Source organism: Heteronotia binoei, chromosome 21 (genome assembly GCF_032191835.1).
Source record: "Heteronotia binoei isolate CCM8104 ecotype False Entrance Well chromosome 21, APGP_CSIRO_Hbin_v1, whole genome shotgun sequence".
Taxonomy (NCBI): Eukaryota; Metazoa; Chordata; class Lepidosauria; order Squamata; family Gekkonidae; genus Heteronotia; species Heteronotia binoei.
The window spans coordinates 173,919,982-173,947,282 of NC_083243.1; the positions used below are offsets into that span (position 1 = coordinate 173,919,982).

Consider the following 27,301-nt stretch of genomic DNA (forward strand, 5'->3'; position numbering starts at 1 on the left):
TCCTCTGACTGACCTAAGACCTAATTTGGGTGGTGGTGGTGGTTATAAATTGTGTTTGCATCTCTCCTTGGTAGCTATTTAGACATTGAGGCCTAATTCCTCCTTAGACTCTGGAGTTCTGATATTAACTCCCCCTTCCTCTCATAGAAGAAGAAGAAGATGATATTGGATTTATATCCCGCCCTCCACTCCGAAGAGTCTCAGAGCGGCTCACAATCTCCTTTACCTTCCTCCCCCACAACAGACACCCTGTGAGGTGGATGGGGCTGAGAGGGCTCTCCCAGCAGCTGCCCTTTCAAGGACAACCTCTGCCAGGGCTATGGCTGACCCAAGGCCATGCCAGCAGGTGCAAGTGGAGGAGTGAGGAATCAAACCCGGTTCTCCCAGATAAGAGTCCACACACTTAACCACTACACCAAACTGGCTCTCTCATGAGCTGCACATGATTGCTGCTCTCTCTTGGGACTCAGTGAGATGATTATTAGCTCTTTAGGGGCCATTCAGTGTTAGAAGCTTCATAGCTGGCCTGGAAGGATTCAGTCCAGGGCAGGTCAATCTGTCTGTTGTGGCTGCCTTCTGGTATCTCTCAATTTTTTTAATGCTGAGTTTTAGTGTAATTGTGACATCAAAAGTTCTTGGCAGTCTTTCAGAATACAAAATGAATCTTGAACAAGTCATTCTGTCTATCTTAGAGATTGCACTGGGCCGTTATGGTGGAATGGATAACATAGGTGGTATCAGGCCTTCCTGAGAACTGTTCTGCCTCCTGGAACTTGGAAATATGTTCAGATCTTCTGTTTGGAAATAGTGACGTGGGAAGAAGAGAGAGAGAAATCTGGGATTTGTGACTGTGCCTTTATAATGTCATGTAAGGGGGCTTTCAGAATTTGGGATGGGGAGGTCTAGAATAACTGCAGAGTGTTCGTGTCTTTACTCATTTGTTCCACTGGCCCCAGACATTTTATCTCAAGCTGGACTAGTATTTTTGTTTTCCCCATTTTCCTTTAGCATTTTAGTATGATGCCCCTTTTGGCTGCTATGTGGGTCTGCCTGGCTCGGACTGCATATGAAATTCTGGAATCCTTACATCATTGGGCAGTCCTCTGGTTTAAAACAAACAAACTTAATTACTAATTAAGAAATGGGTTTCAGGCTGTTGCTAACCATGATCAGATATCGGGGACTAAGAGCTGGCACACCTGTGATCCCTTTTGGTGGTGTTTCTCCCTGCCCCATGTTCTATATCGACAGAATTCCCAAATGTATTTTTCCTAAAAGAGAGAACCGGTACCCACTTTTATTTACCAGCTCTCTTGAAACCATTTAATCTTTGAAACCTCTAGGTGCTTGAACACGAGGGGTTTTATTCTCCCCCCCCCCCGCTCCAACTTGGCTCCATTGATATACATGTTTCTTCTGAGAGAGGACAGCATTTTCATCATGCCTTGGTGCATCATTGTAATTCATAATTGCAAATGTGGCAATATATTTCCTGTAGAGTTATAATGTGCTGATCACTGAAACAAATATGGGCTGAACATTTTTAAAATGCTCAGCATGTCGGAACACCTCTAGCATATTCGAAGAACATACATAGGGCCGCTGTCATTTATGTAGTACAGTAAATGGCAGTAGTATGCCTTCAGGGTAGCATGAGAGAAAAAAAGTGAGATCCTTGCTCACAAGAGCCTACAGTCTGAAATATGACACCGAGGAGAGACTCCACAGGGAAGAGAGAATCAAGGTGAAGAAAAGGTGAGCCACGTGCATGTTCATGCCTTAGTTGTGGCTAAATTCTTTATCTTACTCATGCACACAGCTGCTTTCCTATAGTTGTGGATATAAGAACTGTCTGGATCTATCCTACCCAGTTGTCATTTCCATCTGATTAGATAGATGGTGATTAATACGTACTACAGGAAAGTCACCCCCGTGCCACCCACAGGTATGTGCAAATAGACCCAAAGTTTCTCTGTCCTCAGATATTTAGCGGAGGGTTGGGGACTAGTATGCACGGAAATGTAGGGCTGATACCCTTTCTCAATAGGTAGGGCATATAGATGATGAAGAAGGGACTGTTTTCCCACTGCTTAGCTGTTTCACCTTCTCTCTCTTTTTTGTGGCTGCTCTTTCCATTCCCAAAGGACTCGATATATCAGCACGGAGCTTGGCATGCGACAGCGCCTTTTCGTAGGCGTGTTGACCTCGAAGAACACATTGCACTCTCTGGCTGTGGCAGTGAATCGCACGCTGGGCCACCGATTGGAGCGTCTGGTCTATTTCACAGGCACCCGCGGGCGCAAGGTGCCACATGGCATGATGGTAGTGACGCATGGTGATGAGAGGCCCATCTGGAACATGTACCAAACAGTCAAGTATGTGCTGGACCATTACATGGCTGACTTCGACTGGGTTTTCCTGGTGCAGGATGACACCTACACAGAGGCACACCGTGTCAACCGCTTGGCTTCTCACCTCAGCATCGACACTCTGCTGTACATGGGTCGGCCTGAGGAGTTCATTGGTGGGGACACTCAAGGACGATACTGCTACGGGGGCTTTGGATACCTGCTCTCCCGGGCCCTGCTGCTGCGCTTGCAGCCTCATTTGGAAAGCTGCCGAAATGACATCCTGAGTGCCCGGCCTGATGAGTGGTTGGGGCGCTGCATCATTGACTACACAGGTGTTGACTGTGTGGCAGAGCATGAGGTGAGGCTTTGCTCCCGTACCTCTCCCCTCTCTTGCTGAAGATTTCTTCACATGTGACTTTTTCCTTCATGGAGATAACCTCTGTATATGCTCCCATACCTCTCCCCTCTCTTGCTGAAGATTTCTTCACATGTGGCTTTTTCCTTCATGGAGATAACCTCTGTATATGCTCCCCTACCTCTCCCCTCTCTTGCTGAAGATTTCTTCACTTGTGACTTTTTCCTTCATGGAGATAACCTCTGTATATGCTCCCCTACCTCTCCCCTCTCTTGCTGAAGATTTCTTCACTTGTGACTTTTTCCTTCAAGGAGATAACCTCTGTATAAATAGGGGGAAGCGTGTGCTTGTGTGCAGCTTCATAAGGAAACTGCATGTTTATTTTGCAGGGATTAAATTTATTCCATGTAGGGGGAAATGTCACAAGCAGCTTCATTGACTGCATGGAAATCACTCTTCTGTCTGGGATCTTAACAAATGTGCTGATAACTTTGATTTTTCCAGAGCCCAACTGGACATAGGGAATTTAACACAGCCTTCTGAGTGATGGGGATGATAGTTTTTACCTTTCCAAAGTGTTTCAGTGATGTTAATCATTTAAGTTTGGTATCCTTGAAACATGATAGACTTTTTGCTGCTCTCCTGGCCATTTTTAACTCTTCTGGACCAAATTTAGTGAATAGCAGCTTGAATCTTATGATGTCATTCCCCTTGCACACCTCTTGGCCAATGTGAAGGCTGCAGTGCTTGCATCCTCTGTTGCTAGCACTTCCGCTTGTGTAAGGGTTCCTTGGAAACTTTTGATCTTGCACACAGGGAAGTGCTAGCAGCAGAGAAAGTGAGCATCGCAGTGGAAGAACCTGGAGAGAAGTGTGAGGGGAATGATGTTGTAGGAGTCAAACCAGTATGGCCTGTATGGTAGCAAGTGGAACCTGAATGATATACCCCTGTTTTTCCCTCCTCCTCATTCCCCCAACTAACTAAGCCTATAACTACTTCTCAGGCAAGGCAAATGAGTTCTGTTTAGTACCTGGTGCACAGAGAGAAAATGTTTTAACAGTGTATGTTTGGAGAAGGGGCAAAGCAATTTGGGAAGACTGTATGTTAGGAACCCTGGTTTCATCTAGGCTTTTTATGTATGTAATATATTTATGGACCTTTTTTGAGTCAGAACCAACTTGTAGGTAACCTACAGCCTGCAAACAAGGATCCCAACCAAGCAGCAACAGCAGGGTGAGCATCAGAATAAGCAAGTCAAACAAACTTACTTCGATTGAACTGCTAAAGGTACAATTTTCACTCTCTTCTGCAAAGAGAGGAGAGACTGCGTCTGCCCTGTCCCCGAGTGGAGGGAATTGCAGAGATCTCATAAGACTACACAAAACAATATGTTGCAAGATGAATTCTTGATTACTCTTGCTCTCCAGATGAAAACTGAGCCTGCATTCAGAAATTTTAGTGGGCTTTTTTTTGGTGACAACTAGAGGAGGATACCAGACTGCACATTAGAGCATGTACGTGCCTGAATGACGTTAATTGGCTTGATTCTCTTGTCTTTGTACTCCTCCCAGGGCCTTCATTACCACTATTTTGAGCTTGGAAAGAACACTGATCCCGAGAAGGAGAGTGACCCACGGTTTGATGCTGCATTCACGGTACATCCAGTGTTGGACCCTGTACAGATATACCGGCTACACAGACATTTTGCACATGTGGAGCTGGAACACACTTATCAGGAAATACAGCAGCTTCAGGTAAGGAATGTAAGAGGTGACATGGGGAACGAATAAGGTCTGGACATCAGGGCCATAGCCAGTAGGGGAGCACATAGGGTCTGTTAAATCTGCAGTGCCCCCTATTGAGTGGCGATCAGCATGCTGATCATGGTAGATAACTCCCTGAAAATGTCAAGACAGTGTGCGATTGCAGTAAAAAAGGCCAACGCCATACTGGGAATTATTAGGAAGGGAATTGAAAACAATCAGCCAGTATCATAATACCCCTGTATAAATCGATGCTGCAGTCTCATTTGGAATGCTGTGTGCAATTCTGGTCACCGCACCTCAAAAAAGGATATTATAGCATTGGAAAAAGTTCAGAAAAGGGCAACTAGAATGATTAAAGGGTTGGAACATTTTCCCTGTGAAGAAAGGTTAAAACGCTTGGGGCTCTTTAGCTTGGAGAAATGTCGACTGCGGGGTGACATGATAGAGGTTTACAAGATAATGCATGGGATGAAGAAAGTAGAGAAAGAAGTTCTTTTCTCCCTTTCTCACAGTACAAGAACTCGTGGGCATTCGATGAAATTGCTGAACAGTCAGGTGAAAATGGATAAAAGGAAGTATTTCTTCACCCAAAGGGTGATTAACATGTGGAATTCACTGCCACAGGAGGTGGTGGCAGCTAGAAGCATAGACAGCTTCAAGAGGGGGTTAGATAAAAATATGGAGCAGAGGTCCATCAGTGGCTATTAGCCACAGTGTGTGTATGTGTATATATATATATATATATATAAAATTTTTGGCCACTGTGTGACACAGAATGTTGGACTGGATGGGCCATTGGCTTGATCCAACATGGCTTCTCTTATGTTCTTATGCTGCCTTCCCCCTCCCCTCCTCCTCCCTGAAACACAGCTTGTGTGCCTGCAGGACAGGAGCAGAGAGAAGCTTGCTTGCATGAGCCAGAGAGAAAGAGAGGGCCTCCCTCCTTGACCTTTCCTCGCTTCTTCCCTTAAGCTCCTTACCCTGGGCCCAGTGGGCAGTCACTGGCTCTTCCTGTTTCTCCCTCCCTCACCCTGCTTCCCTCCTCTCTCTCTCTCTTGATGTTTTGACAAACAGCATTGTGGCTTTCCAGCCCACGAGTGGGTCTGGGAAGCCGGATATGACAGGGGGAGGATGTTTGCAGGCGCTAATTTCAAACCAAATGCTTTAATTATGCAGCTTGACTTGGGGTTGATAGTTTCAACACCTTTTTAACAGAGGACTGCAATTATATTGTGGCAAACAGGCCCTCAAATGTAGTTGGGGGACAAAAATAGGGGTGTATGTGAGAGAGAGAAATGGGGGGGGGAGTGTGTGTGTGTGTGAGTGAGTGTGTGTGAGAGAATAATCTGTGCTGCTTAAAGTGAAATCCTAAACAGAGTTACGAATTTCTAGCATTTAATTCAATGAGTGGTGCCCTGGTGTTCCCATCTGAAAAAAATTCTTAGCTACAGGGCTCTGGACATGAGCTGAGGGGATTATTCTAATGCTCCTAATACATCCCAGGCTTCATCCTGGAGCTACATTCAGGACCAAACAGATCAGAACACTGTGAGTTCTGTAATGAAAACTCACAGTATATTATTAAAAATGCAGTTAAATAATCCCTCCCCTTATGGTCCTGGACATGATTGGGGCCCCCACATGCTTGACAACTGCAGTTAAAAACAACAGATCCGGCAGCTCTGATCTTCCCGGACCAGTTGAATGGAAGTCAGTCAGTCAAGGCAGACTACTAAAGCCCATCACTTCTAGGATAACTGACTCATTTTCGTGTCCAGAGCTGAGTCAGTCCTGCTAAATAACAAGCCTACAGAGCCAGTGTGGCATAGTGGTTAGATCAGGACGAGGGAGAATCAAGTTTAAATCCCAACTCATCCATGAGATTTACACCAGCCAGCCAATGCTTATGTATCTCTGTCTCCTCCCAAAGTTGTATGTTAAATGCTGTCAAGTCGTTTCCGGCTTGTGGTGACCCTATGAATTAATGTCCTCCATCATGTTTCAATTCCCACAGTTAGGTGACCTTTTTAACCTAAGTGCCCCTTCACCCCGTTTAGCGTAAAGTTGTTGGCGTTATCGCAAACAAAATTGGCCTGTGGGGAAAAAAGCAGAGTTGTACTTGGCCAGACACACTGGGAGCAAGCTGAGCTGCACCACTGCTACTAGCACCTTGGGGGCTCTCCTCAGACTTGAATGGCAGCTGTACAGGTCTGGGAGATGACAACCAGTTGCCTGTCCCATGCTGCCAGCACCTTGGCAGTGCCTTGTTGCTTGAGCGGGGAACCACCTTGAGCAACAAGCAAATTAGTCTGGCATTTTTTTCTTCAGCATGCAAGGCAGGGATTGTCTACACCTGACTTCACCCTGTTTCTCAGAATAGCTCAGTTAAAAAGTGGAGGCCAAGAGTCAACAGGTGCATCCCTGAGCTACTTGGGGGAAGAGCAGGATAAAAATGTAATAGATAACAGAGTATCCACACAGTTTCCCTCCCTCAGCACTCCCTGCTCTTTAAGTAGAAAAAGGAAGGGAGGACTTAGATTTGATTGCAGTAGTCCTTATGTTGGCAGTGTCTGGAGATTGATCGGCACACTTAGCAACAAATACTGAACTGGGAGCCCTGGTTGCTACTTTGCTACTACAGATTGGCTGGAGAGGGTGCCGTACTGTATTTGAAAGAAAATTGGCAAGAAGGGGTGAGAGTGCTGCTTAAGGTTTTTATTGCTCACCTCTTCTCTCTTGCGGCTGCCACTTTCCCAGCTACAATTCTAGCCTCATGTTTTCTGCAGGAGTGGAGGGAGTAATGGTTGAAGAAAAGTTATGTATCCTCACCCCTCATTGATCACCATTTCTTCCAAGTTAGTTCGGAGAGAACTCATTTAGGGCAGGACGTTACTAAATACCAGTTTTGCTGGGGAAATTAAGTAAAAGGGCATGCTAGCAAAACTGAAACTACAGGCAGACAAGGTGCTAAGATATGTGATCTGATTCCCCCACCCCCAATCTTAAAAAAAAAATATCACAGCTTTACAAGACCCTGATTCAGTGTGGAGCCGTATAGAGAATGGAGAAGGTACTTAACTTTTAGTTTGCCGCAGCTTTGCTCATCAAACCCAGCACCCCCTTCCCTCCTGCTTTTGCTGGTTTTTTAAAATAAGTATCATCTCTGTTCTTTGGATAAGCAAAACCCTGGAAGGGCTGAACCCCCCCTCCTTGCACAGCCACTGCCTAAACTGATTGCAAAATCACAGCTCTGTTGTTTAAGATGCCCGAAGGTCTGCGATCCAGTTGGACTCAAAAAAAGGTTTCTGAAATTTTGGTGAACTGTTTTCCCGTTACAGAGCACTTCCATTTGATCCTTATCGTCGTTGTTTTTAGTGGTTACCTTGAAATGCTTAACAAAAACCCTGTAGATGGGAACAAGGCAATATATTTGCATGCTTGTGCAATAAATAAAAAGGGCATTCAACAGCAAAAGGTGTGCTTTTATTGAAATGCCAGCAGAGTCCAGACAATAATCTGATTCTTATTTGCATGGCTGGATGCAATAATGTCTAGCAAAATGGACCCTGGCTCACAGCCTGCAACTCTGCATGTGACGGACTGAGAATTGTGCACTACTTTTGTTGTTTTTCACTGTACTGTAATATTAAACTTCTGGTTTATGGTAAAGTTGTAGACTATAAAGCTATCTGGGAATGTGTTTGAAATATAGCAATATGCTGAACCTTACTGCATACAGCTGTTCAATAGCTGTGTTAAATGACATAGATTAGCATTACACATTTAATTTTCTTTTCGTTGTGCTGTTGTAAACTAATATTTGAGTCTAGTGCTTTGGGTTATAATAAGTTTTTAAATGAGTTATATAGTGCCCCTGCCAGTTGGCACTGGGGGCGTGCTTTACATAAAAATGACATAGAATGACATATGTAATAGAAATGAAAATCCATTTTAAACTAATTAAAAATGAAAATCCATATTAAAGTAACGCTTTAAGAAATAGGAAGAAGAGAGGAACGTTGGATGTATTTGGTGCTTCTGTGAAAAATGTGTTTATGGAAGTGATTTTTATGCATTTTCCCCCCTACAGCACTCCCCCCTGTACCCCACAAGATTCTGTTGAGGATCAGTATGCCATGGAACACTTAAGTGCTGCTTGAAAAGGGGTGAATCAGCAGGAATTTCCCTGCCTCCCTTTGCATTGGCAGAGCTAGTGAGGGAGAATGATTTTGCCTTTTTGTTGCATTACCCCCCTCTCCTGCTGAGTGGCATACTGCTCTGTGGGGCTTCCCAGGGGGAACTGAATAAAAATATCTTCCAGTCTGTGCACAAAAGCTTTGAATGCAGATTGCACATTTTGGGATGCTTTGCAGCTGATGTCTCCAAAGCTGGAGCCTGGGGAAACTAGCAAAGTCTTCAGGTTAAAAGTAGAATCATAGAGTTGGAAGGGACCTCCAGGGTCATCTAGTCCAACCCCCTGCACAATGCAGGAAACTCACAGACACCTCCCCCTAAATTCACAGGATCCGCATTGCTGTCAGATGGCCATCTAGCCTCTGTTCTAAAACCTCCAGGGAAGGAGAGCCCACCACCTCATGAGGAAGCCTGTTCCACTGAGGAACCACTCTAATTGTCAGGAAGTTCTTCCTAATGTTGAGCTGGAAACTCTTTTGATTGAATTTCAACCCATTGGTTCTGGTCCTACCTTCTGGGGTCCAGAAACAATTCCACACCATCCTCTATATGACAGCTCGTCAGGTACTTGAAGATGGTGATCATATCACCTCCCAGCTGCCTCCTCTCCAGGCTAAACGTGCCCAGCTCTTTCAGCTTTTCTTCATAAGACGGTCTCCAGACCCCTCACCATCTTCGTCACCCTCCTCTGGACCTGTTCCAGCTTGTCTATATCCTTCTTAAAATGTGGTGCCCAAAACTGAACACAGTACTCCAGGTGAGGTCTTACCAGAGCAAAGCGATACCATCACATCATGTGATCTGGACACTATACTTCTGTTGATACAGCCCAAAATTGCATTTGCCTTTTTAGCCACTGCATCACACTGTTGACTCATGTTCAGCATATTATCCAATAAGACCCCTAGATCCTTTTCGCACATACTACTGCTAAGACAAGTCTCACCCATCCTATAACCATGCATTGGGTTTTTCCTCCCTAAATGCAGAACTTTACATTTATCCCTGTTAAAATTCATTTTATTGATTTTAGCCTAGTTTTCCAGCCTGTCAAGGTCATCCTGTATCCTGTTTCTGTTTTCTTCTGTGTTCGCAACCCCACCCAATTTAGTATTTAATAAGCATTCCCTCTATTCCTTCATCCAAATCATTGATAAAGATGTTGAACAAAACAGGTCCCAAGACAGATCTTTGAGGCACTCCACTTGTCACTCCTCTCCAAGAGGATGAGGAACCATTCACAAGCATTCTTTGGGTGTGATCTATCAACCAATTACAGATCCACCTAATGTTAACAGGATCCAAACCACATTTTACCAACTTGTCAACAAGGATAGTATGTGGACTATCAAAAGCCTTACTGAAATCAAGATAAACGATGTCTACAGCATCCCCCTGATCCAGCAAGGTAGTCACTTTTTAAAAAAAAAAGAGATCAGGTTAGTCTGACATGACTTGTTCTTGAGAAACCCATGCTGGCTCTTAGTAATCACATCCATTCTTTCTAAATGTTCCAGGACCGATTGTTTGATGATTTGTTCTAAAACTTGTCCAGGTATAGACGTCAAGCTGACGGATTGGTAGTTACCCGGATCCTCTTTTTTCCCTTGAAGATGGGGACAATATTTGCCCGCCTCCACTCTTCCGACACCTCTCCTGTTCTTCAAGAATTTTCAAAAATAATAGCCAGAGGCTCAGAAATTACATCCGCAAGCTCTTTTAGATCCCCTGGATGCAATTCATCTGGCCCTGAGGACTTAGTTTCATTTAAAGAAACTAGGTGTTTATGTACTAACCCTATGCTGATCCTAGGTTGGAACTTCATACCCTCATTATATGTTTTGTTTTTGCCATGTTGAGCACCGTTTCCCTCAGAAGAGAAGACTGAGGAAAAGTAGGAATTCAGCAGTTCCGCCCTCTCTTCATTACCTGTTACAATTTCACTTTCTTCCCCTCACAATGGGCCTATCATGTCCTTACTCTTTTTCTTACTCTGAACATAAGAAAAGAACCCTTTTTGTTGCTTTTAGCATCTTTGGCCAGCCTAAGCTCATACTGAGCTTTAGCTTTCCTAACTTTTTCTCTACAGGCACTGGTGATTTGTTTATGTTCATCCTTGGTTATAAGGCCTTCCTTCCAATTCCTAAAGCAGTCTTTTTTATTTCTCAAGTCTTGAGAGAGCTGTTTATGGAGCCAACTCAACTTCTTCTCATAGGAATCGTCTGTGATTGCGCTTTCAGTATTTTGCTTTTAAGAAACTCCCACCTCTCTTGAACCCCCTTCTTCCTAAGTATTTCTGACCATGGGATTTTACCTAGCATAGTTCTAAGTTTATTGAAGTTTGCCTTTCTGAAGTCCAACCTATAAGTCTGACTACGTATAGCTTTTCCCTTCCTTAAGACTGTAAATTCCAAAATCACATGGTCACTACTGCCCAGGATGCTGACTATTTCCACTTCTTCAATCAGTTCTTTCTTGTTGGTGAGAATCAAATCCAAGATAGAAGATCCCCTTGTTTCTATCTTCACCTTCTGGAAAAGGAAGTTGTCATTTTTCATTTTTAGTAGAGTTGGGCTTCCAGCAGATGTCTGGGTAATTGAAATCTCCCATGATCACTGCATCCCTTCTCTTGGAGAACTTTGCAATCTGTTGTAGGAGTATCTCATCCAAGTCCTCTGCCTGGCTTGGTGGTCTATAGCAGACCCCTACAATAATATCACTGTTATATCTTACTCCTTTTGTTTTTACCCAGAGACTCTCAACTGAGCTGCTATGCTCAGATTCACATGTTTCCTCACAAGTATATACCTCCTTCACATATACTGCTGCGTCTCCACCCTTTGTCATGTGCCTGTCCCTTTTAAATAAGTTGTACCCCTGAATCCTAATATTCCAGTTGTGATTGTCATCCTACCAAGTTTCAGTAAGGCCTATTATGTCGGTCTCCTTCCTTTATTAGGACTTCCAGTTCCTCCTGTTTGTTTCCCATGCTCTGTGCATTAGTGTAGAGACATCGGAATCCACGTTTTACACATCCCAAGGGTTTAGTTTCCGTACAAACCTGCATGTTAACATTATCTAGCGTATGCGCCACTCTCTGCAAATCTTTAATGTTCTTCTCCCCAGTTTCTGGCATCATATGAGGCTTTGAATTATTGTCTAGCTCGCCCATACAATTTAAAGCCCTCCTTATTATGTTTGCAAGGCTGTTACCAAACACCCTTTTTCCTACCGCTATAAGGTGCAAACCATCTCCCAGTAGAAGACCACCATCTCGAAAGCATAATCCATGGTCCAGAAATCTGAATCTTTCCTGACGACACCATTGACATAGCCAGTTGTTTATTTGAAGTATTCTTCTTTCTCATCCTAAGCCACAGCCTTCAACAGGAAGCACTGATGAGAACACAACCTGTGTGCCCAGCTCCTTCACCTTCTGACCTAGAGCCACATAGTCTTTTCTAATATGTTCAGGGCTATGATGAGCAGTATCATTTGTTCTCACGTGGATCAGCAAGAAAGAATAGTAATCTGTGGGCTTGATAAGTCTTCCAATCCTTTCTGTCACATCCTGGATGCGTGCACCCAGCAGACAGCAGACCTCTCGGGATGACAAGTCTGGTCGGCATACTTTGGGCTCCCTCTGAGCAAGGAGTCTCCAATCACCACCACCTTCCTCTTCCTATATTGGGGAGCAGAAGCTCCAGGCTTCTTATCCACAGGATCCTGAGAAACTTTTTTCAAGCTTCGTGGAGGCTGGGGAAGTAGTCCTTGTCCCAATGGTTCAGAATCAGTTACTGTGGGGAGATCCTGGAACCTATTGCTGAGCAGCAGAGGCTCAGAACATCTCCTGATTTTCTTTCTCATTCGGATTACATTTTTTCAGGAACCCTCCTCCTGTGTTGGGTTCTCTTCTAATTGCTGAGATACCGTTTCCTCTCCCTCCTCTTGTCCTTTTATGGGCGCCTCATGCGTTTTGTCAAGAAATCCTCACCTTCCTTTATACACTGCAGTGTAGACAGTCGTGCCTCCAGTCCCTGTATCTTCTCCTCCAGCAGGGCCACTAATTTACACTTGCTGCAAGTGTAATTTGTGCTACTGTCAGGTAGAAATACAAACATCCCACAGTCTTTACATGTCAATACTACTGCAATCCATTTCAAAATTTTCTTTATCTTCAAATCCCACTACCAACTGCCACTTGAAACTACTTGTTAGTAACTACCCATCTTTCTACAGAACCCCCAGGCTAAAAGTCACAGGCCAAGAGTCCTTTGGCTTGCACCAAAGTCTCACACCTCTGGCAAGGATGAGCCTTGCAAATTAAAGGCTCAAGCTCACCCCCCCACCTCTGACTCAACAGCCAGAGCAACAGCAGAGGGTGTATGAAAAGAGACCCATATATTTCATCCTGGACAGCAGTGCTTATGCCCAAACTTAACCAGTTGGGGATAGAAGTTGATGATTTTTTTTACTTCTGATGAGTCATATATCTTCAGATGTATTAAATTGAGACTGTGGGAGTTGGAGGAAATGAAACTACGGCCAACAGACCCTTATATTTGCTCCCCAGCTTCCTTAGGTCTTTATGCTTTCTGCCGCAAAATGCCCAATTATCTATCAGACTTAACCATTCCAAGTCATCGCAGGGCATTTATGTTGGCTAGACTAAATGCGTTTCCCTCCAAAGTTTTACAAGAGAGATATCATCAAGTCCCTTTAGGTGACAGATGCTGTTCCTGTGGAGCGAATATTCCCGACTCAATTCAGCATATATCGCCTGATTGTTCCTTTGATCATAATCTCCGTAAAGATTTATTTTGCAAGCTTTCTTTCTCCCCAGATTTGTCTATTCTGCCACCCTGTTATTTATTGAACGATACTGAGGGGGAGGTTAGCGAGGCTGTGGCAAAATTTTTGACTGACATCCTTAAATTTAAATCTGAACCATGTATGAATGCATCTGTAAGCTCGGTTTCATTTTGTTTTTATCTCCAATGTTTAAATTTTTATAGTCTGTGTTTTTTTATTTGCAACTGTTATGCCATTAAAGGTATGGGATGGTATGGCTAAGCCTTCCCGGGGAAAGAACACCCACTTCCTGGGCTTGGCCTTTATATTCTCTTCCCAGGCCCCACCCCTCTCTGGGCCTGTTTCTCTCCAAAACCCTCACTACCCAATCAGAGGGACAGAGGGGATCCTGGGAGATGTAGGCTTTTCTCAGTAACTCCTAAGCAGGCTTCCCTGGGGCCTGCAGGCCTCGCTTGTCCCAGGATCATGATACCAGGTAAAAGTAACAGAAAGGAATTAGGACACCCAGAGTTGAGGTATGTGTCTCCAGATCTCAGGGTGCTGCTACAGTCAGACTATTTAGCGGATGTGTCACCCCTAGGTGGAGTCTCTGCCATTATTGTAGAAAGATCTGTCTTGCCCATTCACAGCTCCAGACACTGGATTTAAGGATGCAAAGATTTGGCCAACTTCACTATTAGAATATAAGATGATAATACAGGTGCATATCTAATTATGTTTTTGCTCCTTATGTCACACTCACAACACTTGCACATTTAGAACTGCCTTTCTATAGCTTGGATATGCAGAGCAACTACTGAAGGGGGTCTGAAATGAACTTTAAATGGGACATGTGAATTTGGTCTTGATTGCAAGGGGGGATTCTAGGTCCATCTCATGAAGCTGGCACTTAGTTTTCTTCACTCAGGAATCTAAGGCAGATCCTCATTCTATGGTAGAGTGCTGAAAGGTTTCTTGGGGTTGGCTGAAGTTTGGCAGTCAAGCAGAAAGATAAAAGGGCACTTTTTGTACCTTGTCTTTTTTTCCTTATGGGGCAATAAATGCTGTATGTGTGTGGGGGGGCTGTGATTTCCCAAGGAACAATAATTCCTGACTAATATGGCATAGTTCTCTATTTGTACAACAAACCTAGGTTGATGGGAACTTATTTGATGCTGCTGCAAAAATCACACAAAAGCAATCAGAAACCCTTAAGTGTGGGGTCTTAACATGAACCAACCTCTAGATGTACACAGTCTTAAGTGTGCCACAAGGCACTTGCTTTGTTCTTGCCTCAGTAGCTACCTATGTGGTGTTTAATTTCTTTTTATATCACTGTCTACAACGTGAAACATGGCATATAAATTTGTTCTAGAGCAGGGGTGTCAAACATGCAGCCCGTGGGCTGGATCCGGCCCGCAGAGGGCTTCAATCAGGCCCTCCAACAACTGGCTGTTGTCTGCTTCATTCTCCCTTGCCTGCTGTGTTCGGTCGCCATTTTGTGTTTCTCCCCAGCGATCAGCCTGCCAGCAAAGCAGCCTTTCTTTGCTCCTTCCCTCTCCCCCTCCCTTTTCCCAAAGGGAGGAGGAAAGAGGAGGAACCTCAGCCAATGAAAGAGCCTAGCTCTATAGCTCTGCTGGGTGATTAAGTTTGCCGGACTCAATTAATCACCCTGCAGAGCTACTGAGCCCAGCCTCTCTTTCTTCCTGGCTGAGGCTTCTCCCTCTCCTTGTGTCCTGGGAGAAGGAAGGAAAAAGACAGAGCTTCCTTTGCCCAGTTCTCACCATCGGGAGAAATACAAAGAGCACTGTTAAGACTAGTAAGGTTTTATTGGAAGTATGAGCTTTTTGCCTTGTTACAGAGGGGGGGGGGGGGGAGATTAGTTGGGCTTGTTATGGGTGCAGCTGGGTCCCCCTCATCTTTTTCATTGTATTCATGCCCTCCAGTCTTTCTCAATAGGAAAGTATGTGAACTATTTAGAAGAGAAATAACAAGCTAGCATTAGGCTGAGTGTATGTGTGTCTAGCCCAGGTTTACCCAGGAAATTTCCATTGATTTTTTCTTTCACATTTTCCTTTGATTGGGCATCTTGAATTTAGACTTCCCAGATAGTAGGCTGATACTAATCATTGTACATGGCTGTCTCTGTTCTTGTACTGCCACATAGGAGTTGTAGTTATTTTTTTGGAGAAGACTATAGTTTTGCAGACAAGCACATAGTCCTTAGTCTGTGCCAGGGTGCCTTCACATAATCTTGACCAGCACATGAAGCAACTTATGTACAAAAGCTCACAATGCTCAGATGCTTCATGTTTTCCTCTAGGTCTGAGGCTCAAAGCATTGACTATGAGATCTCTGTAATGAATGTCAATAAATCAAAAGTAGGTTTGCAACTTAGATGTGCACACTTGAACAACATATCCAAGATTGGTACAGCACAGACATTGTCTGCAGTTTTTGATGCAATAATTCATAGCAAGAGATGACATTTATCAGACTGTAAAACAAAAATATTGCAAGAGTGCTGTTTTAAGTTAAAAAAAAATTGTCTGCACCCTTTTTATACAGTTTATATGTCCACTATCTGGCATTACATCTTATGACCTGACAAGGTCTTATTTATGTCACATCCGGCCCTCATAACAAATGAGGTCGACACCCCTGTTCTAGAGGGTATTCGCTGTCAGAATTTGACATATGAATAGGTTACTTGGGCATTAATGATTACTGAGCCTAAGAACCTGTAGCCAGGAAGTTCTCGATGGGATTTGATGAAAGGAGAGGAGGCCTATTTAATTTTCATGACTGGAGCCTTCAGTCCTAAAAGGGGTGGTGATGGCCTTTGCAGCATAGAGGTGGCACAATCTCTACTAGCTCTGAGGGACCAGGCTTATAGGCAAATGATGTGTGCAATGATGCATAATTTTTTATATTACCATCACAAATCCTGTTCATTTCACTGATCGCACATACATCTGGTCCGTTGCTTATTGTAGGGTCAGTCTTTTGGGCAAAGGTGTCAAGTGGCTGAATACCCTTCCTTGCCAGTTTGGTGTAGTGGTTAAGTGTGCGGACTGTTATCTGGGAGAACCAGGTTTTGCACCTGCTAGCATGGCCTTGGGTCAGCCATAGCTCTGGCAGAGGTTGTCCTTGAAAGGGCAGCTGCTGGGAGAGCCCTCTCCAGCCCCACCCACCTCACAGGGTGTCTGTTGTGGGGGAGAAAGGTAAAGAAGATTGTGAGCCGCTCTGAGACTCTTCGGAGTGGAGGGCGGGATATAGATCCAATATCTTCTTCTTCTTCCTTGTCTTGCAGTTCTCACCACTTTAGCTCAGTGTAAGACTTAGGTATCATACCCAACTTTCTGCGCTGAAAATAAAATGCGCACAATTAATAGAGAGGCATGCTTAATTTATTCATTGCTCATGGAAGTGGTTTTCTAAAGAGGATTGGATATTGGAAAGGTATGTATGTGTGTACAACAAATGTTGTCTGCTTTGTTTTCATTGATGTATAGGACAAAAAGCTGAACTTAGGGAAAAAAGAATAAAACTCCTGAGGATGTTGGAATGCTGAATTGCATACCCCAAAACTGACCCTGTGGTTGCTCTTTGTGACCACACCCTTAGAAAAGAAATAGCTGTGGCTTGGTATAACTTTCTAGCCTCCAGAAGTATTTTCAAGGCCTCAGTTTCCTGCCATGATTTGGTAGAGCTACTCTTTAAAATTGTAAACTTCTAGATGGCCGGAGTAACGATTTCCATATGTGCAGGTTGGTTCATGTTAAGAAATCTGTGTACATTTTCAGATGAACATGTGACCCGTAGTGTGAGAATGTCTGCTTCATAGTGTAAATCACTACATGGGTACAAGATCCTGAGTTAGCATCATACTGTAGGGCTATAGTGTGAGATTCCCTCCTGTATCCAGTCAGAGAACCTGAACTGACATTTCCAAGGGCTCTGCCTCCACAAAATGTTCAGCAATGGGGTTCTCCTGGATTTATCATATTAAAGGCTGATTAGCACACATCTACAGAAACTTTTAACTTTTTTTTTTTTTAGATATGAAGTTTTCTTTAGTGGACTGGACACAATGAAATACAAGCATGAGAAAGTGAACCCTACAGTTATTGTGAAAATAAATGCTAAAATGATCAAAGTACCTATAATTGCTTTTAGCAAGTAATAGTTTTTAAAAGCACATGTTTCAGCTGTCTCACTGCTTTTAGGGATAATCAAATAAACCCGACTTACCCACAGAAATTAATCACCCGTTCTCCTTTTGAGACCTTCATCCAGAGAAATCAGATTTGTTTGTCACAGGAATACATATTTATAGAAAAAACATCAGTTCTTCTCTCTAAACTAGCGCTGTCAAACATTCGCCCGGGGACCAAGTCAGGCCCCTGGAGGTCCTGAGCAACTGGCCGTCATCTGCTTCCTTCTCCCTCTCTCTTGCTTCCTTCATCACAACCAAAACACACCAGATATCTCCCTTGTTCAATGAAAACAATGCACTTAATTACACAAAAACATGAAAAATATACAAAACACTAGAAATACATATAGCAAAAAAGTCAAAATGTTGTAACATACACTGTTGCCAATAAATACAACTGTCAAAATTACACAAACCAAACAACCAAGTTATCAATACAATTCTAGGCTTCCAAGGAATATGTAAAGAATATTCAACATTCAAGAGTACTGTGAATATAAATTCTCCAAATATGCATAAAGTTGGTTCTCAACGGAATTTCAATCGTTATACTTCCTGTTTCGATAAATATCTTTATCAAGAGATGCACATATAAACAACTTAAGCCTTTACGCTAAGGTTCTCAAAACTATGCATCAGATTCAAAATATTTATTTTAATGCTTTACAGCTTGCTTTGCCAGGCTTGCTTAATCACACAGAAACTACAGCATCTCTTTTCTTCATTTGCTGAGGCTCCTCTTTTGGGGAGGAAGGGTGGGAGGGATAGCTTGCTTTGCCAGGCTCTCTCAATCACACAGCAAAGCTACTGAGCCTGCCTCTCTTCCTTTTATTGGGTGAGGCTCCTCCCCCTCCTGGTCCCCTGGGGAAGGAAGGGAAGTGCCAGAGCTTCCTTTGCCCAGTTTGCTGGATCCCATTGGAGAGATACAAAGAAAGCATCTTTAAGACCAATGAATGCTAATGCTTTAATCATGTTCTACTTGAATTTTTATCTCTTCTACCTGGCATTACATTTTATGACACACATAGCCTGGCCCAACAAGGTTTCATTTATGTCAAATCTGGCCCTCATAACAAATCATCATCACATTTTATTTGTATCCCACCCTCCCCGCCGAAGCAGGCTCAGGGCGGCTAACAACAAGAATTCAATACATACATTGTATAATATAACATTTTAACTACAATTAAAATTATTTAAAATTCTAGAAACAATAAAATTAATATTTTTGTGCTATTACCCAGATGGCAAGTTTTACTTAGCAGTTCTACTCAGTGAAGGCCATTCGGAACAGGATGGTCTTGCAGACCCTGCGGAACTGTTCAAAGTCCCGCAGGGCCCGCATCTCTTCTGGAAGCTGATTCCACAGCTGTGGAGCCATGACAGAGAAAGCCCGAGTGCGGGAACTCTGGAGTTTTGCCTCTTTTAGCCGCCCTGAGCCTGCTTGGCGGGGGAGGGCGGGATATAAATAAAATTTTACTTACTTACTTACTTACTTTTGGCCCGGGGATAGTCAGCAGGTTCTTCCCTGCTGACCTCAGTGCTCTCTGGGGTTTGTGCGGGGAGAAACGGTCCCTAAGGTAGGCAGGTCCTCGGCCATATAGGGCTTTAAAGGTAATGACCAGCACTTTGTAACGAATCCGGTATATAACTGGAAGCCAGTGCAGTTCACGCAGCCCCGGCTGTATGTGCTCCCACTTTGGGAGCCCCAGCAGCAGTCTAGCAGCCGCGTTCTGCACTAGCTGCAGCTTCCGGGTTCGGCACAGAGGCAGCCCCATGTAGAGGGCATTACAGTAATCTAGTCTCGAGGTGACCGTTGCATGGATCACTGTTGCCAGGTCCCAAATCAGCTCAACACCCCTGCTCTGAGCCATTCTATCATAACCATGTGATATTATTTTTCTAAAAGAAGCCCTGACCTAGATAGCCTGCTCTTGTCCGATCTCATAAGTTAAGCAGCGGCAGTCTTGACCTCGAAGAAATACAAGGGTTGTGTCACAGAGGTAGGCAATGGCAAACCACCTCTGAAATGTCTCTTGCCTTAAAGGCAAGTCAGGCTCGCCACCTAGTGGCGCATAATGCCGAAAGAGCTAGAACTTCTGGCTGCCTGACAATCTTTGGAGCTCCTGACTATTCTACACACGATGCGATATGATTATTATTATTTCAAAAAGTGATTGGTTCATAACTAATAAGATAAGCAACGTTAATGCTGATCAGATAGCATAGTCGTGTGATGTTATGGTCGTGTGATTGGTTCTTAACTAGATAAGCAACATATGAGCTAATCTGCTGGTGGATATGAAATACATCTGATGAAGCAAGATAAGAAGGCCAATCTCAAACTTAAGCCTAGTTTTTTCTATAACTAGTTCCAACTAACTAAGATGAAAATATTTGAAGCAAATAAAATTCACGGACAGTTAAAAGTGCTTTAGCTCTGACTAATTTGAAGACTCATCAAGAAAAGCTTAATAATATAGCTACTGCTACGGGCAGGGGTGGTGCTGGGTTTGTTGCTGCCCCCATGCCTGGGCCCCCCTCCATGGGGGTCGGAGCGAGGGTGCACCACCCCTTTCAGGTTCTGGGTGGATGAAAGGGGCTGCAAGGATGCTGCGCCTCGCTCTGAGGCTGTCTCCCCTTGCGGGGGAGGCAGCTAGGAGTGAGACTGTGCTTCCTTCTTTGTCCGCCTGGGTGCCTAGCAGTGAAAGCGGTGGCGGTGGGGCTGCTGTGCCTAGCTCCGAGACTGTCTCTCCTTGCAGGGGAGGTAGCTGGGAGCAAGGCCACGCCACCTCCTTCATCCACTGAGTGCCGGGTGGATGAAAGGAGCCACAGGGCCGCTGTGCCTTGCTCCGAGGCTGTCTCTCCTTGCAGGTGAGGTAACCGGGAGTGAGGCTGCTCTCCTCAGAGCCCAGACAGGAAGCCGGGCTTGGAGGGGAACACACACTGGCGTGCGGCCCCGTCTCTCTCAGCTTCCTGGGTCTGCAAGAGTGGTGGAGCAGTGGGAGAGGGCACGTGAAGGCGCCCTGTAGACGAGGTGGCATCAGAGTTGGCTGCCTGCCTCGTCTACTCCCACCCATTCGCCATGGCTACAGGGCCATGCTGCCACCAGATGGTAAGATAGTGTAATGTCATACAGTGTTGCCCTCTGACTTTCCTGTTCATCATTCTGCTGATAAGACTCTAGTTCAGTTGGGTAGAAGTTCCAGCCATGCCTGTATAGGCAGTTTGCAGCTTGCATTAATACATACACTGGAGTGGTGGGTTTCTGCAGTGCAGTGTGGTGCTTTCTGTTGGACTGAGCTTTCCATATTCTCAAGCACATTTACTTTGGAGTAGTTACGATGGTAGAGAGACTAGTGCAGTAAAGCTTAGTGCTGATCATGGATGTAATGAGCCCTTCGTCTATTTAGGGGGTCTTGGTGGGATGCCAGCTTAGGCACCCACGAATATCTAAGCTTGCATTCATGTAGCTATCCCAAAGAGAGGTACATGAGTGTGTGTGTTACATGCATGCTGGGAAACTTGAGGGGCAGGATTAAAGATGTAAAATTTCCAGAAAATGTGAGGCCATGGGGAAGAATTCTCTAGGAGGAAATTGAAAAGTGTAAATGCCTTGGGGTTGTTTACAAGCAAAAGTGTCAATGTGCCCAGTACTACAGAGACACAGGCATAAGTTGCTTCATAATTATGTAGTAAATGCCAGCATGTTGTTTGGACAGAAGTAGTCTCATATGGTCATATTAAGGCTAACAGCATATTTGGATTGTGAGTTAAACGTCATAACATTGAAGTATTCAGTAGGGTATGATCATGCACAATAGTGCATTCATTGTGGACAAAATTGGTCACATTTAAACAATAAGAATATCCTTGAAAATGTTATACTTGGTTACACTATATGCAAGAATTATAATTCTCTATTGTGGCCAGTTGTCTTACAGTAAAACTTCTTATACCACACGTTTTGGGTGAGTAAATCCTTGTATTAAAAACTATTTCATGCATTCCAAAAGAAACATTTCACAGGTTTCTTTCACTTTCCAGTTTTTCTAATTTTTCTGTTGGAAAAATTAGGCTGGGGGAGGGGAAACACAAAGAACCCCTGGTGTCTCACATGTCTAGGCTGTGTTGAGTACTAGCTGATGTGGTCTAGAAGATGACAGAGAGCAACCTTGAACTGGGATATCTGCACTGAAGAAGTTGCTTTTGCTGTGGAGTGAGCATGTGGCCGGCAGGAGGTGGGGTTCTTGTCTTTAAGCCTTTCTCTTTCAAATTTGTGAAAAACAACCTCACCAACAGAGCAACGTTTAAGACAGGTCGGCACTGGAACTTCCCTGCTTCTCTTTGGAGGTTAAGGAGAAAAGGGCATTGATTTGCATTGAACAAGTGACTGCCAGCCTGAACTCTCCATCTGAGACAATGTATTGGGAATGACAGAGAGGGAAGAAGTTAATTTTGCGTTTTTGAAACAGTAGCCACCTTAAGAGACCTGCTATAGCTAAAGTGGGAGAGAAATTAAATAAATAAATAGCAACAACAGTAATCTGTCATTCAGTCCTGTTGTGCTGAGGTCAGGCCTTTTTGCAAATTGGAAGTGCCATGTAACAATTATCAGGGGTAGTGTATTCACACAATAGGGGAGAGCTCATAAAGAAGAAGACCACAGATTTATACCCCACCGTTCTCTCTGAATCAAAGACTCAGAGCGGCTTGCAATCTCCTCTATCTTCTCCCCTCACAACAGACACCATGTGAGGTGGGTGGGGCTGAGAGGGCTTTCACAGCAGCTGCCCTTTCAAGAACAACATAGCGATAGCTATGGCTAACCCAAGCCATTCCAGCAGCTGTAAGTGGAGGAATGGGGAATCAAACCCAGATAACATGTCCGTCCGCACACTTAACCACTACACCAAACTGGCTCTCTAAAGGGCCTAAATCTCTGAATGGGGAAGCTTGGATGTGTGTGCATGTGCATACATGTCCTTGAAGGCTCTGATGAGACATAATGTGAACCCCTGGTTTAGTTTAACCGTTGGTAGTGTTTATGAAGATTCAGGGCGCTGATAATCACTGAAATCCTGGCTTGCTCAACAAATACTAGCTTCATTGCTGCTTTGGAAGTTGTCACCAGAGAACGTCATTCAGACATACGAAACCATAGTGACAGCGAATTGTAGTTGTGAAGACATACATTTTTTTTCTTTGTAGGTTTGAATTGAGCAAAACTTTCTCCTTGAGTTTAAAAAAAAATTTCTCTGTCTTGGCAGAGAACAAGCAGGAGAGAGAAAGTGATTTCAGTGGTTTTCTTACCTCACTTCAGCCACCCTTTGAGAATTGCTAATGCTCTAGTGCAGGGGTGGCCAAACGGTGGCTCAGGAGCCACATGTGGCTCTCTCACACACATTGTGTGGCTTTCAAAGCACCCATTGCACCATCAGCCGGCTTGGAGAAGGCACTTCTCTCTCTAAATCACTTCTCAAAGCCCCCACTGTCCTGCCAACGGCTTGGAGAATGCATTTAAAGTTAAAGTTGCTTTCCTTCCACCTCTCCCTCTTCTCTCTCCCATCTGTTTTCCTTCCTTCCCTCAAACATCTGACACTCATGTCTTGCAGCTCTCAAACATCTGATGTTTATTCTATGTGGCTCCTACATTAAGTGAGTTTGGCCACCCCTTCTTTAGTGAGAGACAATGGGATGTTCAGTCTCCACACACACCCCCCCCCCCATCTAGCAGGGAACAGAGATTTGGAGGTATTAAGTACAGAAAAACTTCAGGAAAAAATTCCTGCTAACTTCAGGAGATGTTTCTTTGACCTGCCTGACCTGGTCAGTGGGAGTAGGAAGAAAACTGATAAAACTCCTGGGAGTGAGAAAGAGGCATCAAGATAATAGAAACCCTTTAGATTAGAACATCCGTAACTTTCTAAGTTAAGGAGTCTATTGGGAGGAACATAGGGATTACATTTTACCCTTTTTCTTTTGAATCCCTTTTTCACTCTGGTGTGCTGAGGATATGCTTGTGGACGTTTTCTTGCTAATAAATGCTTTATTACTTTTGGCGCTGATTGTGGTTCTCTGTAGCACATAGATCTCCATCTTCTTGGACGTTCTATTTTGAAAGGAGCATCAGGAGATAGGGGAGGGACAGGGGTTGCTCCCTCGGTGGCACATAAGGCAGTAAGCCATCCCTATGATAACCAGATGCTAGTTAGCAGAAGACACAGAGGCAGGGGGCCTTGGAACTGGGAACAGAAGTTCTGGACCTCCCAGTGGGCAATTCCTACAAAGGCCAGGTGGTGGCGGCGGTGGCTGAACAGAGAAAGAGAGAGAAAAGCCCCTCCAGGTGCTGGGAAATTTTTCTCCCACAGTAGTTAATAAGTACAGATCCTGATTTGATAGGCTCTAACTCAACATAATGAAGCAGTCTGCATTTTTACAGCCACACTAACCATAGTTTAAATAAACTTTTTTTTGTGGGGGGAACAATGTTTGAACTAAGCCTCTTAGTAGGAATTGCTCTTTATCATGGAGATAATGTGAGGTCTCAGTGTCTCTGTTCCTAGAAGAAGATAGTGCAGGGGTGGCCAACGGTAGCTCTCCAGATGTTTGTTTCCTACAACTCCCATCAGCCCCAGCCATTGGCCATGCTGGCTGGGGCTGATGGGAGTTGTAGGCAAAAAACATATGGAGAGCTACCATTGGCCACCCCTGAATAGTGGATTTAAACTCCCCCCCCATACTCTGAGTCTCAGAGAGGCTTACAATCTAAACCCCCCCCCCAACAGACACCGTGTGAGGTAGGTGGGGCTGAGAGAGCTCTCCTTTCAAGGGCAGTTCTGCAATAGCTATGGCTGACCCAAGGCCATTCCAGCAGTTGCAAGTGGAGAATCAAACCTGGTTCTCCCAGATAAGAGTCCGTGCACTTAAGCACTGTACCAAACTGGTTCCATTTGCATCCTTTTGAACTCTGCTAAAAGGTTTTGCTGAACCTACATTGACCCTGTTATGCTTTCTGTCCCTACAGCTGGAGATTCAGAATACCAGCAGTCTGTCTGCAGATGGTGAGTTGAGTGCCACGTGGCCCATTGGCATCGCACCCCCTTTCCAACCAAAGACTCGCTTTGAGGTGCTGCGTTGGGATTACTTTACTGAAGAGGCAGCCTTTGCCTGTGTGGATGGAGCTCCGAAGTGTGAGCTCCGAGGAGCAGATGCAGTTGACGTGGCAGATGTGGTTGCGGCAGCTGTAGAAGAACTGAACCACCGATACCAGCCAGTCCTACACGTGCGCAAGCAGCAGTTGCTGAATGGGTACCGCCGCTTTGATCCTACACGAGGCATGGAGTACACTCTGGATCTGCAGCTGGAGATGGTGACTCAAAAGGGGTACAGCCGTTCACTGGCCAAGAGGGTGCATCTGCTGCGCCCACTTAGTGAGGTTGAGATCATCCCTATGCCCTACGTGACTGAGGCAAGCCGAGTTAATGTCATCCTTCCACTAACTGCCCCAGAGCGGGACTATGCTGCACGCTTTCTAGAGGTCTATGCTACAGCAGCCTTTGAGAATGCTGAGAATGCTGTGCTCACTTTTCTTTTCATCTATGATCCCTTTGAAGCTCAACAAGTGTCTCAGAATGATGTCTTTGGGGCAGTGAAAGCCCGTATCGCAGAATATGAGCGACGGTATACCCAAGTGAAGATCCCCTGGATCAGTGTCAAGACAGACGCACCTTCTCAGATCAAGGTTATGGATATAATCTCCAAGAAGCACCCTGTGGACACGCTCTTCTTTGTGGCAGGGGTGAGCACAGAGGTCACAACAGAGTTCCTCAACCGTTGCCGCATGAACACCATTAATAGCTGGCAGGTCTTCTTCCCCATCCACTTTCAGGGCTACAATCCCACCATTGCTTTCCACAACCAACCCTCTCCTCTTTCTAGCTTGGATCTGGTACGTGACGCTGGCCACTTTGACCGTGATGCTTTCAATGAAGCTTGCTTCTACAATGCAGACTACATGGCAGCCCGCACGCGCATGGCGTCTGACGCGCAGGATAACGAGGATATCTTGGAGACCATGGACATGTATGATCTATTTGTCAAGTATTCTAACCTGCACGTCTTCCGTGCTGTAGAACCTGCCCTTCTCCAGAAGTACAGGCCACACAGCTGCAACCCCCGGCTGAGTGAGGAGCAATATCACCGTTGTGTGCAGAGCAGCTTGGAGGGCCTGGGCTCCCGTGCCCAGCTGGCCATGGTGCTCTTTGAGCAGGAGCAAGGCAATAGCACGTGAGCCCTGGAAACGGAAGCCAGGGCCAGCCTGCTTCAACCTCCCCCTGCGCTTGCTTCCTGTAGTAGCAGAGGGGAGCTGAAAATGACTCTTCAAGCTTGGAACCAAGGTGTAGTTGTGACTGGCCTCACGGGCTGCATTGTGGACAGTAGATGTAAACGGGAATTGATGCATCGGTTCTAGCTCCGTTTTCTGCCTTGCTCTGTTCCCGTAGCATGGAGCCCAGGTCCTTTCTTTCCCGCTGCAGCAGGATTGGCCAACCGCAAGCCCCAACGAAGGGGCAGGCAGGACCTGCCCTGAGACTTGCTTCCTTGAACTGCTCGTTGCTGCAGGTCCTGCCTTTGGTGTTCCTGGGCTCTTAAAGGGGCCTTCTGGATAAGCAGCAGGAAGGGTTAGTGGGGTGGGCAGAAGTAAAGGAGGCTCTGGGGAGTTGGATCCTGGGAGAGGAAAGGGAGTGAGAGAATTTCTTTCCTGTAAGGAACATTGCTCATTCCTGTGGCTGCAGCTTTGGTGCTGACTTAATGAACACTCCAGATCTGAGTATGAAGTAACTCATTTTGAGGCGGGGAGGACAGAGGGTTTCCTGTTGTTTTTTGTTGCTCTGAGACGCTTCCCTTGGAAACCATGACCCAGGCTGCTTTGGCCTCAGATTAGTATTTTGGGGCGGGGTTAAGAGGGTGGCACAGAACGGACGAGAGTCAAGCTGCCTATATTGCCAGGCTGGATCTGGTATTGTGGGAAAAATCATATTTCTGGGGCTGCCTCCCATGTATGCTGCCTGCAGGGCTGAAGGTATGTGGATAGCCTACCTTGCTGCCATGTGTAGTCTCCTAGAAGTCTTCAGCAGAATGTATGATGTTGGTCAGCCTGGTGCTGTGACCATGGAGGGCAAAACCCAGAATTGTGGGGGAGGGCTGGACGTGGAGCATGGCTCTCCAGTGGGTTTATATTTAACATGAGATTGGTAACAAAATTTTGTTTTACACTTTAATAAACTGAAGTGACGCACGAGGCGTTTGGCTGTGATTTCTTGATGTGCAGACATGATTTGGGGAAAGACAGTGGGAGTTTTACGTATATTAGAACTTGGGGGAAGCTAGTGTGGTATCCTTTTTAAAGAGCGAAAAACAAGTAACTGTAGAATAAACCTCTTAGCTGTACAGCCACATGCTAGGAAAATCTTAGAACAAATCTCTTATCTTTAATGGATTACAAACTGACCGCTGCCTGCAAATACGAGCTGTTCCACTTTCATGGTATAAAATGTTCATACACTTTTAAACTCCCAATGGAGGAGGAATCCATCACAGAACTTTTGACAGTGCAACTGCTATA

At 44.9% G+C, this 27,301-nt stretch overlaps 1 protein-coding gene across 1 annotated transcript in view; it reads left to right on the plus strand.

Moving 5' to 3' along the window:
• CHPF (chondroitin polymerizing factor) overlaps positions 1 to 26,975 on the plus strand; it is a 33,341-nt gene extending 6,366 nt beyond the window's left edge. Inside the window, exons 2-4 of the mRNA XM_060261476.1 lie at positions 2,145 to 2,709; positions 4,278 to 4,460; positions 24,704 to 26,975. Of these exons, the coding sequence (XP_060117459.1) occupies positions 2,145 to 2,709; positions 4,278 to 4,460; positions 24,704 to 25,969 (2,014 nt within the window). The 3' untranslated portion in view covers positions 25,970 to 26,975. The remainder of the gene's footprint in view (positions 1 to 2,144; positions 2,710 to 4,277; positions 4,461 to 24,703) is intronic.
• The last annotated feature ends 326 nt before the right edge of the window (positions 26,976 to 27,301 follow it).